The 13493-nt window shown below is 49.2% G+C and overlaps 4 protein-coding genes across 4 annotated transcripts; all 4 read left to right on the forward strand.

Annotated features, from left to right (window-relative positions):
- Positions 1–1546: 1546 nt before the first annotated feature.
- Positions 1547–6259, forward strand: TRUGW13939_04028 (uncharacterized protein; the record flags this gene model as incomplete). The annotated part of the gene is made up of 4 exons (XM_035487205.1): positions 1547–1650; positions 1717–4349; positions 4417–6097; positions 6154–6259. The coding sequence occupies 4 exons, from the start codon at positions 1547–1549 to the stop codon at positions 6257–6259; spliced, it is 4524 nt and encodes a 1507-aa protein (XP_035343098.1).
- Positions 6260–7507: 1248 nt separating this feature from the next.
- Positions 7508–9281, forward strand: TRUGW13939_04029 (uncharacterized protein; the record flags this gene model as incomplete). The annotated part of the gene is made up of 3 exons (XM_035487206.1): positions 7508–8047; positions 8108–8341; positions 8403–9281. 3 exons carry the CDS (start codon positions 7508–7510, stop codon positions 9279–9281), a joined length of 1653 nt encoding a protein of 550 aa, XP_035343099.1.
- Positions 9282–9884: 603 nt separating this feature from the next.
- Positions 9885–11322, forward strand: TRUGW13939_04030 (uncharacterized protein; the record flags this gene model as incomplete). Its single annotated transcript, XM_035487207.1, has 4 exons — positions 9885–9938; positions 10010–10335; positions 10407–10461; positions 10516–11322. 4 exons carry the CDS (start codon positions 9885–9887, stop codon positions 11320–11322), a joined length of 1242 nt encoding a protein of 413 aa, XP_035343100.1.
- Positions 11323–11753: 431 nt separating this feature from the next.
- Positions 11754–13105, forward strand: TRUGW13939_04031 (uncharacterized protein; the record flags this gene model as incomplete). The annotated part of the gene is made up of 2 exons (XM_035487208.1): positions 11754–12944; positions 13016–13105. The coding sequence occupies 2 exons, from the start codon at positions 11754–11756 to the stop codon at positions 13103–13105; spliced, it is 1281 nt and encodes a 426-aa protein (XP_035343101.1).
- Between the last annotated feature and the right edge of the window lie 388 nt (positions 13106–13493).

Here is a 13493-nt window from a genome sequence, read left to right on the forward strand (position 1 = left end):
TCGAATCTAGAGGAGCGGGCTCCATGTGGCCTGCCCAACTACCACTAATTAGTACCAGCATCCGGCGGTATGCATATGCATAAGCAATGCATGGCGGCGCATGGTGGGATAGATCTCAGAAGCTCGCTCTTAGCTATTCCGACGCTAGATAGTGGTAACCAATCAGGGCCGCTCCCTAATGCCGACAGCGCGTTTCCCCCGGAAGTTCGGCACGGCAAGCCCCACATCGGGCGCCAGCCTTACCCGCTTAGGTTCAGCAACGTGGGTCGGCTGTGGTACTCCAGCCAATTAAATGCACGCTTGTCCCCTAGGCCGTGTCTCCACTTTGCACGCTTGTGTGGATCCGGATATGAGAGTGTAGCCAATGATATGTACGTATTATGGCACCGCTGTACTGTCATTGGGCCTTCAGTATTCCTTAGGCAGATGGAGACTCGCATGACTCGAGATGGACTCTGGATGGATTCTGGAGAGAGAGAGGAGGAAGTTAATTTCAAGTTGTCTAAACTTGTTTCGTAGTGGGATGTTAACTGTGTAGATCGGCAGAGTTTCATGGTGCTTGTCAGAAGGTGACATGCCAGAGTAACCTGTAAGCCATGAAACAAGGACTCAAGTTAGCACCATCTTCCAGAATACTCCATACATGAGTCATTTTGGTTCTTTGTGAAGCTCGTTACTGGGGAGGTAGCTAGTGATTATGATTTCTTCTCACCTTCATACAGCGTGTCTTGTTATCACGTCGGACGTCCACAGTTGTTACCTGTAGTTCATCAAGATCAGTTGATGGTTATGGGGGGCTACGGATTAAGTTGAGCATACTTCCTTGACATTCAGTCATTACCCTCGAGCGGACCGGCTTATATCAATACTATTGAACTGCTACAGTTGACAAGCTCGGCCCGTGACAAGCTTTGTACCTCCAGGGACAGCCGAACATACCGCCCACCCGATTGGCGGTGGCGGCCCATCTCGTTAACCATCACGATGATATTAATAAAAGTTTCTCTTTGGCCTTGCTTAATCCTGCCCTTATCAATCGATCGGCATCAATAAATCTAAAATAAGGTCGCGCGCACAATGTTGAAAATGGGGTTATCTTATCTCTCGGCCCCGCTACTCCAAGCGGCGGAGAATACGAGTTACACATGGTGGCTGCCGAGCTTTCCTTTCGAGTCCTTTATTTTTCTTTCCTTAATCTCACTATTCGAACAAGGTGCTAAGCGGCTTGTGTTAGAATTCAAACAAGCATTACTCAGCGCGGTGCCGCTTACACTAGCCTCGCCATCCGCGCGAATTATCGCATCATTTTGTCCCCTCTCCGATTCCAGCTCCGCACTCGTTGGTCAGCTTCTCCAGTGCAAACTTCGATACAGCAGAACTTTAGCTACTACGCAGTGGTACTCTCTGCTTCGATTCACCCGCGACTTCACTCTCGTTCTATCGCTCCTTTGTTTCACCTTGCGATGTGTTGCTGAACGCCCGGCCAGTGCTTTCCCTTCACTGATGCATGCCCATCGGGGCTCAATCACCACCATTCAAATGCAACATGGACAGCCTCGCGGGCATCTATCAATTCGCATTTGTTTCTCCCTTTCGAAATACAGCTTTCGTGGCTCTATCGGACGAGGGAAATGATGCCTCGTCACAAAGGTGAGTATAGACGCGCGTCATCGGAGCTTAATTAATTACTTTGTTCCTGATTCTGAGAATTCATAGATTGCTGTGGCAGTCCCGCACCCAACATGTGGCATCTTTCATCGGCCAAGGATATCTCCATTTAGCTCTTTTGGGCGTTTCCGTATCTGTAATATCTCTACAGGTATTATTTAGCTATAGACAACGGTGGTGGAAGAAACAACAAAAGATTATTGATGACGCCGAAGCCGCCCATTCCGTGCAGTTCTATACACCGACTCTGTACACCTTGGCGCAATTATTTTTTGTTATTGCCTCACTTGCTGTTAACATTGTCGCTACCGTTACGCAATCCACGAGCTGGGTGACGTCCCTACTTTTTGGATATACAGCCATCTTGGGTGTGTCTCGATATACATGGGATCCCACTACGCAATATCACATCCACCGTCACGTTACAAGCATCACGGTGGTTGCCACAGTGTTGTCATTTTTGCAAACATTCTCGCCGTTGGTCGTCATTGGATCAACGCACCGGCCGACTTTTATTGAAATTGCTTCATTCGCTTGTCTAGCTGCAGCAAGCTGGGTTCCTCTTATCGCCCCGAATCCACAGCGAATCCCCGCGCAAGAACCGTACGGACAAGAAGGTTATCTATGCCTGACAGAAAAGGCTTCTCTGGAGGAGACCTGCTCACCCATCTCTTATTATTGGACCTATGAATGGGTGACTTATCTGATCCTCCGGGCGGCCCGTCGAGAGATCGTTATCGAAGATCTGCCCACCCTGCCTTCGTACGATGCGCCAGATAAATGGGCAAAAGCGATTCGCAAACAACGAAAACGGGGAGGCAAGACCTTCTTTATTCTATGTCGATTGCTGACTAAAGATATCAAGGCCATCATTCAGTGGTCAGTCTATACCGCGTTCGTCGAGTTTCTCTCTCCAATTGGCCTTGTGAATCTCTTAAAGTATCTTCAAAGCCCCTCAGAGGCCATTTTTCACCCTACTCTATGGATTGCCTTGCTCTTCATCGGCCCGACAACTCGCTCACTGTGTTTCCAACGTTACATCTTTATCGCGACCAGAGTGATTGTTAGAATACACATGTCACTTGTACAAGAGATTTACCATACCGCAATCCAGTCTCATCTCTACGATTCCTCGATTGCGGAGAAGAACGTAGACCAGCATAGTGGTAACGTAACTGAAAAGGATGCTTCCAAGACCAGACAGGCAGACATCACCACGCTCATGTCGTCTGACGTGGACTCAATCTACAATTCGCGCGAAATATTTTTCGTCCCTATAACTGGCACAATCACTGTAACGATTGCCGTCTTATTCCTATACCGCTTGCTTGGTTGGCCTTCTCTAGTTGGGGTTGTAACTTTGTTTCTGTGCAGTCCCTTGCCCACCCTCACCTCACGCCGTGTATCTCACATACAAAGATCGGTCATGCGGGCCACCGATGCTAGGATTTCTAGGATCACCGAGTACCTTGGCTCTATCCGAACTCTCAAGTATTTTGGCTGGGAACCAGCTATAGAAAGACAAATCAGCGCTCTTCGACAAGTCGAGCAGGACCGGACCTGGAAGCGCAATTTGATGGCGGCCATCATCTCTCTTTCTGGCGACTTCTTGCCCATGATGAGTTTGCTGGCCACCTTCTCGACCGTTGCTCTTTTCACCGACACGCCCCTTGATGCTCCAAGGGCCTTTACGTCGTTGTCGATCATGGAAATCCTACGCTCCCAGTGCGTGTGGATGGCTAACATCGTGCGTAATGCATCGCAGGGTATCGAGTCTCTTCGCCGCATGGACCGGTTCTTTGACTCTGCTGTCGAGATCAAACGTCACCCCCAGGGGCCGCCCGAGTTCAAGAACGCAACGTTCCGTCGAACGCCTGTCGCTACTTTTCGGCTGCAGGATATTTCAACCTCCTTTGTGGAAAATGCATTGAATGTCGTTACCGGTCCGACAGGATGCGGCAAGACATCCTTGCTTTTGTCTCTACTCGGGGAGACTATTCACGAGTCTGGTACGGCAACATGTCCGCGTGATGTGGCATATGTTCCCCAGACTGCCTGGTTACAAAATGACTCTGTACGCCAGAATATCCTGTTCTACAGTCCATTTGATCAAAATCGCTATGATGCTGTTGTCTCGGCGTGTGGCCTTCTCCCGGATCTGGAACAGCTTCCTGATGGTGATTCGACTATCGTGGGTGAAAGGGGTACCAGTTTGTCTGGAGGCCAGAAACAGCGAGTCTCGTTGGCAAGGGCAGTGTATTCTCAGACATCAACCTTGCTTCTAGATGACATTTTTTCGGCCCTCGACACACATACCACGGCGTTTGTATATGACCAATGCTTTCGTCGAGGACTCCTTGCTGGACGTACGGTGATTCTGGTGACTCACCTACCTTCGGCTCTCCAAGATGCTCGGATGGTGGTCAATATGGAACAAGGGACTGTAGCTTCGATTGAGATGAGAGAAGAAGAAATATCAGCATCCTCAAGCGCCAGCACATTTTCAACTGAATTAGCTGCAGTCGGATTGAACTCTGCACCGGGAGCTAAGGTGGAAGCTGGTAAAGCACCTCAGCCTAACAAATCTATTGCCGTAAACGCATCCGCAGACCAGAAAGAACATACATCTTCGCGCCTGGTAGAGGAGCAATCTTCAACAGGGCGTATCCCGCGGGCTCTGGGTAAGTATATCTAGCTCTTCTATAACTCATTTATGGTGTACATTCTAACAGACGGAAATACTGGCAGTGCTGGAATACTTGCTCAAATTTGGAGGCTATCCATTTGTTGTCGGCGCGATGCTGTCCACGTTACTAGTGCAAACCACCTACTTTTCGGTCACATACTGGCTGTCGGTTTGGGCAGATGCATATGACGGTAGGAGTATTAGTGACATCAACGTCGGATTTTACCTCTCTGTCTATGCAATTGCCATTCTGTCCTACCTGTTATTCCAGTTTTGCAATATCGTTTTCTTCCAGGCCGGTGGCTGGAGGGCAGCCAAAATGATGCACAACCAACTGTTACACGCTATTCTCTACGCTCCGGTATCATGGTTCGATCAGAATCCCATCGGACGAGCGATCAACCGATGCGGTAACGATACGAGATCCCTAGATGCAGTTTTGCCCGATTACTCTCTCAGGGTGATGGACAGCTGTCTCCGCTTTTTGATGCGTATTGCGAGTATCGCTTTTGTCATCCCAATCTTTGCTGTACCAGCCTGCATTGTATGCTGCATTGGCTTCATCATCGGTGAACTGTATACACGCACCCAAGTCGCCGTTCGACGGCTCTGTTCGGTAAATGTGTCGCCAATTTTCATACACTTTACCGACAGTGTGGCTGGAATGAGTGTCATTCGGGCCCGGAGCGGCATGGACCAACGGTTCCAAGGCTTACTGGCAGAAAGGGTTGCAGTATATGCGCGTGCCATGGAGGCACAGTTCAATTCAAACCGCTGGGTGTCGATTCGATCTGATTTATGCGCCGCAACAGTCACCACAGTGGCGGGAATTCTGGCTTATACTAGCAATGGGGATCCCGGCTTGGTTGGGTTTTCGTTGTCGAATGCAGTCGGGCTCGGCCAAGCGATTCTCATGCTTGTTCGTACAATGAACGAGCTGGAAGTAGAACTCAACTCCTTTCAACGAGTCAAAGAATATGTCAGCATCGAGCCGGAAGAAGCTGATGCCGCGTTGCAACCACGGCAATTGCCACCGGCTCACTGGCCATCGTCCGGCCAGGTCGAGTTCCACAACGTGACAGCGCGATACCACAATGGACCTAACGTCCTGCGAGATGTCAGCTTCGTCGCGCGACCTGGCGAGCGCATTGGAATCGTCGGCCGTACAGGCAGCGGAAAAAGCACGACAGGGCTGTCTTTGCTCCGATTTACGGACCTCGTATCAGGAAGCATCACGATCGACGGTGTCGACATCACCACAATACCGCTGAACCGGCTGCGCACCAGTGTTGCGCTAATCCCACAGGACCCTGTTCTTTTCTCCGGTGATGTGCAGTCAAACCTTGATCCTTTCGGCGAACTGGGTGAGACTGAACTGCAGGCCGCGTTATCGGCATGTTGCACGTCCATCCATATCACCACCAGTCTCGACGATGAGAACAGCAACAACAACAACAACACCACTACAGCCTTGAGGCTTGATACCCCAGTTGCCGTGAACGGCGAGAATTTCAGCCAGGGTCAACGGCAAGTCCTTGGACTGGCGCGTGCAGTCAGCCGTCGCGCGAAGGTGGTGCTGCTCGATGAGGCGACTGCATCGGTCGACCAGGAGACAGATGAGCATATCCAGAAGCTTATTCGGTCCGAGTTCGCGGACTCGACCATCATTGCGATTGCGCATCGGCTGAGAACGATTGTTGATTATGACCGGGTGATTGTCATGGGCGGAGGGGAGGTGCTTGAGTGAGTTACCTGATAATATTCTTTTTTTACCTCTCTATTCTAACTTTGTTTCCTAGAACTGGTACCCCGGCTGAGCTTATTGCGCGCAATGGCGTGTTTTGCGATATGCTGCGCAATACTGGTGAATACGCAGAGCTCGTGCGTATAGTCGAGCAGAAATAGAGAATGGGTTTTTTCATTAGTAGAAACCACATTTACGGTGTTTGACGTATTTTTGAATCATGAAATTATGCCATGAATGAATGTACATGTTTCAATAGACGGGGCCGAACAAAAATTTGGAGTTGTGTTTGATATCAATTGATCTCAATTGGCCACTTGTATGTAACATTGGAAATTTTTGGCCAAAAGAAGCTAAAATTACCAGACCCGCTCTCAAAATAGGCTTAATAAACCAACCAACGGGATAGGCGTTGCATTATGGGCGACGACATTAAAAGTCCGACCACGGTATGTAGGCGTGCCCTAATGTCGACATTCGAATTGCCAAAATAGGAAAATTGGCGCCTAACTGCCCGAGGCACCTGCCAGCCATCAAGTCACAGTAGCAGTTGTAATAGTAGCTTCTTTCGGAAGTTTTCAGTGACTCATACGACATTTGAAAGTACAGTCGTGAAATGATGTGTTGTTATTCGATTAACATATACAACTCAACCTTTGCTACACCCGAACAACATCCGTTACCTACTCACTTTAATGTTAATGAAACTATTTTCTATAAATATTAGACAACTACTCTTATTTCAGGTTCAATAAGACGATAAGTGATCATCGTTAATCATAAATGAAAATATTATAACTCGGTAAACTCATCGTCCATCATATGCTAGGAACTCGCGCCGAGATTGCCGATGATCGGTATAGAGGCCGGATTCTTTTCCGAACCAACTGCAAAATTTTCTCTTTTTCTGGTTCTGGGCCCTTTCTAACCTGTTTTTGCTCTAGTTTATCTGTCACAATATACGCTGAATGGTCAGATGCCTCTGGACCCCCTCTATTCAAGTTTGCTCAGCGTTGCCTTTCAGAAACCCTAGAGGCGATCACCGATAGAAGGGTTGGTGGTGATTGGGCGGATCAGCATATAGTGAGGTTTTTTTGTAGTTCTGGCGGTGGCCAGGTTGGAGTCTAATTAATGCGTATGACTCAAAGGGGCTTTGATCCTTGTCTCTTTGATTATTATTTAATTTTTCTTGATTCGTATTTCTTTTTCCTTGCACCGCTTCTCGGATGTTGTCGATACATTCCAATTGCTTTCAAAGAATCCTAACGGCCGCACAGGTTGATGATCTACATTTGCCCTTATTTTTCGCTCGATCAACATTGAATCGATCAATTGATTCATAGCTTAACCGGCTCTCTTCCCTATGGGTACCACATAAATATCTCGATCACTAGCCTAGAAACACGACAATGGCAGGCGAAACTGGCTCCGTTCATTCGGAAAAAGTAGCGTCCAACCGCTCGTCCTCTGGCAGTTCGCTCTCACGAACAACATCTTCTGATAGCACAGATGTAATTGGCCGCGTGCCTACGGATGATCAACCTGAAAATACCAGGAACGACATGGAAAAGGGCATTGCAGCTCTGGAGACCACACCTACAAAGGACAGCAATTTGAACAATAATAACAACAACAACCTGGACCTAATCCGAAGCCATGTTTCTCATCAAGAAATGCACGCATCTAATGATGCCTATCGTGAAGAAAACGCAGAGCAGTATCTGCGTTTCTCGCCAGCGCGCAAAATGGTCATAGTCGCTATTTTGTCCTATTCTTCGTTTCTGGCGCCGGTCTCGTCGACCTCGATTCTTCCCGCTGTCCCAGAGGTTGCCGAGACGTTCAATACGACTGGTAGCATGATCAACGCGAGTAATGCTGTGTTTCTGGTGTTCATGGGCCTTTCGTCGACCTTTTGGGGGACTTTCAGCCAGATTCTAGGGAGACGACCGGTTGGTGTTCATTTTCCGGTTTTATAAACAGAAGGACAGTGCTAACGATGCATTGTTTAGATGTCCTTTTGGAGCTCCTTTCTTTTCTTCGTGTTTAGCTTGGCTACTGCACTATCTCCCAATTTGCCGGCATATTTCATCTTCCGAGCTCTCACTGCCTTTCAAGGGACGTCATTCCTCGTCGTGGGGAGTGCGTCAATCAGTGATATCTACACGCCTACAGAAAGAGCCACAGCACTGGCATGGTTCCTGTGTGGTGCGCTGGTCGGACCGGCCTTGGGACCGTTCCTTGGTGTACGTCTATCCTCTCTTTGACTAAAACATGGCAAAATGCTTACAATGTGGTTAATCACAGGGCGTCATCGTAACTTACCGATCATGGAGAGTGATCTTCTGGCTTCAAAGTGCACTCGCGGGACTAGCATTCGTCCTGGTCGCCCTCTTCATTCCCGAAACAATTCCACACAAGTCTATTTCGGACTTGTCCGATCTCTCGCCTATGCAAAAGACCCGTGCTATCTGCCAGCGCATGAATCCAATCCGAGTCATTGTGCTTCTTTTCGAGTACCCAAATCTCTTCTTTGCCGCAGTTACTTCGGCTGCTTTGGTCTGGAACCAATATTCACTCCTCACCCCGATCACGTACGTGCTTAATCCGCGCTTCAACCTCACCACACCGATGGAATCCGGCCTGTTCTACCTAGCCCCCGGGTGCGGCTACATGTTTGGCACCCTTTTTGGTGGCCGCTACGCCGATTACGTGGTCCGAAAATGGATCCGCAAGCGTGACGGCGTGCGAGTCCCCGAAGACCGCCTAAAGTCGTGTCTTATCTTCGTTGGTATCATCATTCCGGGTTGGATTCTGATCTACGGATGGACAGTTGAGAAGGCAGTCGGTGGAATCCCCGTGCCCGTGATCGCCATGTTCTTACAGGGCGTTGCTCAGCTGTTCTGCTTCCCCAGTCTAAATACGTATTGCCTAGACGTGATGCAGTCCAAGGGCAGAAGCGCCGAGGTAGTTGCCGGTAACTACATGTTCCGATATGCATTTGGAGCGCTGGGCACGGGCGTCGTGCTGCCAGCTGTCGAGGCAATGGGGGTCGGTTGGTTCAGCGTCATATCGGCCGCGTTCCTGATCCTCTCTGGCCTTCTCATGTGGCTAACGACGGTATTTGGGGCGGGCTGGAGACAACGGGTCGACGAGAAGAGAAGCCGCAAGACAGCGGAGCAATGAAATCTAGCGTAGCTGGTTATTGATGGAGCATAATGAATAACATATCTTTTTAACGAGTTCTTTAATGAATGAAGACCCGGTTCAACATCACTCGCGCTGCTCATGGAGAAAGGACGGTTGTTGGCAAGTGGTCGCGTGACGTCTTTCACATGGGTGCAACAGAGGTACAACATGGCCCTTCTCGAAGCGAGCCGTGAGCACAGCGGATTCGACTAAGCAACGAATGCACCCCTGGCGTGGCTTAGCTTTTTAGGGGCTGATCGGTGTCTTGAGAGAGGTGGTGGTTCGACCGATCACGCCGTGCCACGCAGGCTGCAGGCGATCACGGGGCGGCCATACCGGATCGGGAAGGCGTGACGTCGGCGGGTCGCGTGGAGGAGGCAGTGGGCACTGGGAGGGAACACGCAGCGAACAGAACACTGCAACAGTCATGCTCCACCACCAAATGCCACACTTCGCATGGAGAGAACCGCTTGATCTTGTCTCTATATAGATATCTCTGCGTCTGTGTTCGCCCCGGCACAGAACCTAATTCGATTACCCTTTTTTTTTTTGGTCCTTACAAGGTGCTGCCCGCTTGCTGCCTAGAGTACCTGTGTCACTATGGCTGCCAGTCAAGATGCCAGCAAGAGCTCTTCTTGGACGAGCTTCTTGAAGGTAAAATATATCCAATTTTCTCTCCGGCACAATATAGCAGTGATCCAAGAGCTAATAATCACCCGGCGCAGTCGATTGCCTCGTTCAATGGAGACCTCTCCTCTCTAACGGCCCCTCCGTTCATCCTCTCGTCGACCTCCCTGACCGAATACTCTGCCTACTGGGGCGAACACCCCGCGCTCCTCGTTGCGCCGGCGCGCGAGTCCGATCCTGAGAAGAGAGCGCTGCTTGTGATGAAATGGTTCCTGAGCACATTGCACCAGCAGTACTGCACCCGCAGCGAGAAACTAGGCAGCGAGAAAAAGCCGCTCAACCCGTTCCTAGGCGAATTGTTTCTAGGAAAATGGGTTGAAAGCGAGGATATCGGCGACACCCAGCTCATCAGTGAGCAAGTGAGGTATGGTGGACATTATTCTTTTCGCATTTGATACACTGCCATGGCGACTGACTGACTGCTTGTGTGGGTAGCCACCACCCTCCGGCCACGGCGTATTCAATTGTGAACGACAAACATGGCGTTGAGGTCAGTGTCTCCTAGAGCACTCTTGATGGAACTTCTCACTAACACAATATACAGCTCCAAGGCTACAATGCTCAAAAAGCTTCTTTTTCTAGCACGATTCAGGTGAAGCAGTTAGGCCACGCGCTCCTCACTGTGACACCTCCCGGCAAAGACAAGAGCAACCCCGCCGAATTAGAGACCTACCTCATTACGCTCCCCAGCCTGCATATCGAGTCACTCATCTATGGCACACCCTATGTCGAGTTGGAAAAAACCGCCAGGATTGCTAGCTCGACTGGCTACATTGCCAAGATTGACTTCTCCGGAAAAGGGTGGCTGAGCGGAAAGAAGAATACATTCACCGCAGTTCTCTACCATGAACGCGAAGGGGAGAAACACCCCATATATACTGCCGATGGCCAGTGGTCGAATAGTTTCACCCTTCGAGATGGGCGTACCAAGAAGGACATAGAGACCTTCACCGTAAGCAACATGAAGACGACGCCTCTCACCCTCGCGGCGTTGGAAGAACAGGACGCATACGAGAGCCGACGTGCTTGGAAAGATGTTGCGTCTGCCATCGAGCGCGGCGACATGGATACTACATCTGCCGCCAAATCCAAGATTGAGGTCGCCCAGCGCCAACTGCGCAAGAAGGAGAAAGACGAAAACAAGGAGTGGCAGCGCCGGTTCTTCCGACGCGTCAATGAGAAGGAAGACGAGACTTTTATGCGACTGGCCACTATGCTCGATCTTACCACTGGCAATGGTGCAGGCATCGAAAGCGACCGGACTGGCGGCGTCTGGAGATTCGATAAGGCCAAGGCAGCAGATGCGAAGCCGCCTTACCACGAGGGTGGGAGCGAGGGATTGGGGTATTGATTTTATTTTCTATTTTCTTGGAAACGAGCGTGTCGAAGGTTGCGATTGTCTCAAAAGAAAGGCTTAATCATCGTAGACTCGCACAGTCTCTGCCATGCAGTAAGTACGATGTACTTAAATGGGTGTACTGCATATGGTAATACCAGGATTAATATAATTTCATTTTGAATAGATATGTGTTCTGCTATATTGAATAGAATAAAACTAGGCTGCGTATTAAATGTTGCTTAGTTTGCTCTCTTTTTCCAGCGAACCACGACTGTTTGCCCGTTTGGCCCGTTTTGCTCTCAACATACACCGCCGAGTACCTGCTCGATTCACAACATGGCATCTCCAGCTCCACAGCGTGCAGCTCTTTCTGCTTCTTCTTCCCTCTTGACAAACAACATCCCCGTACATCCTGATCCTCGCAACAGTCCATCAAACAAGACATGTCCAACCACCCACGAATCTTTCGGGCAAACAGCAGCGACGCCGCCCAAGACATGTCTGACGCCAACAACCAACGCAGAAAGTCTAACGCATCCAGCCTGTCAGAATTCCCAGCAGCAGCAAGCACTTCAAAGAGCAGTAAAAAGGAGGGCCTTTTTGGCAATGCTGCTGTCAATGCTGCTGTCAATGCTGCTATTAGTGGCCTTGCAAGTACCCCGACTGGCAGTGACCACAACAGTAACCTCGGGTTTAGACCTGTGAAATGGGACAACAGTACAGGCTTTGATAGTGCCTTCTTAGTCAATGGAAAGCACGCGCTCACTCATCAATCCGGTCTTAATTTTAGCAGCCCTCCGTCTATGACCTCGACACCGCCCGTCGCCATGTTTGAGTTCACCCCAGGGAACTCCTCGTTCGGCCCAGCAGAAACAAACCCTGTCAACAACAGTCATAAAAGTCGTGTTAGCGACATGGGATCCCCATTCGGCTCTGGTGCTGTTCTAAACAACTTGTTTGGAAATACTCCATCTGCCACGATCGGCGGCGATACGCCTGGGCAGCCCACGACAAACGAAAGGGAAGAAGGAACCCCCGATGAGTCGACACTGCCACCTGGTTTCGCTTCTCCAGAAGAGTTGGATTTTCTTTTAAAGCCTCGTGATGCACTGCGTCACTTTGGTTCTGTCTATCTGGGCAGGAATAGTGGTGCCAGGCGCTCAGCTTCTTTCCCCAAAGCCCATGGCAAGCCGAATAGCAAACCGCGTCCTGTGGCTGCAACAGGGTCAGTGCAAGTGACGCCAGCACCTCCCCAGAATAACCAGCAGCAACAACTCCAAGAACAACACCAGCCTTGGTCACTTCTCGATGACAATTCAAAACCGCTGCTGAATATTGCTACTACCAGCCTACCTCAACTATCAACATCTCGCACTTCTGCCGAGCAGAAAACCTCTCCAGAGTGGCTCGGCATCATCAATACCGAACTCAAATCTTTGACGCAACACATCAAAATCTCGGGTACAGGCCAACAAGCCAAACTATACGAAATCGCGGCTTTACTCGGGGAGATAAAAAAACAGCAAAAGAAAGACTCTGAAGCGTTGGCCAAGGCTCTCCAGACCAGAGAAGATCAGAACAAGAAGGGATTGGATGGATTTGTGGATGATTCGTTGAAATTCATGGTTGAAGTCGTGAGTATATATCTTTTCTTTTGCCTTCAGATCTCCATTTCAAGGGTGAATATACTAATTGACTTGGATAGTTGCTCTTGTGCTTTCTCTGCATTGGTATTCTGCTACAGTACCAATCATACTCTTTCCAGGCGGAGAAACTGTTTAGCAAATTGACATGATTTTACAACCTACGACTTATTTGGGTAAAACCAGAGAACAAGAGACACTGCAATAAAGCTTATTGGACTGGTGGGACATTCTATTACTTTGTTTTAGCTGCTACTATTCTACTTGATTCAATACCTCACTTATATGCCAAGGAGAACGACAACGTTGTATGCCTTAGCCTATGAGTTGATAGATGTACTATGATAATAATAATGAAGCCAATGCAATAGCTAAATAGAGAAAACACAAATTGATTGACAATGTCAACGATATCCGGGGTAGCAAACTACGTCAGTCAAGCTGACTGATTAATGTATTTGTTTATCCCCCCAATACTAGAAAAGCGGTGATACTAAAAAGATGTCTAAAGTCTGGCAGTCCAACAAAATTGATCGTTTC

The sequence above is a fragment of the Talaromyces rugulosus genome, chromosome II (assembly GCF_013368755.1).
Source record: "Talaromyces rugulosus chromosome II, complete sequence".
NCBI lineage: Eukaryota > Fungi > Ascomycota > Eurotiomycetes > Eurotiales > Trichocomaceae > Talaromyces > Talaromyces rugulosus.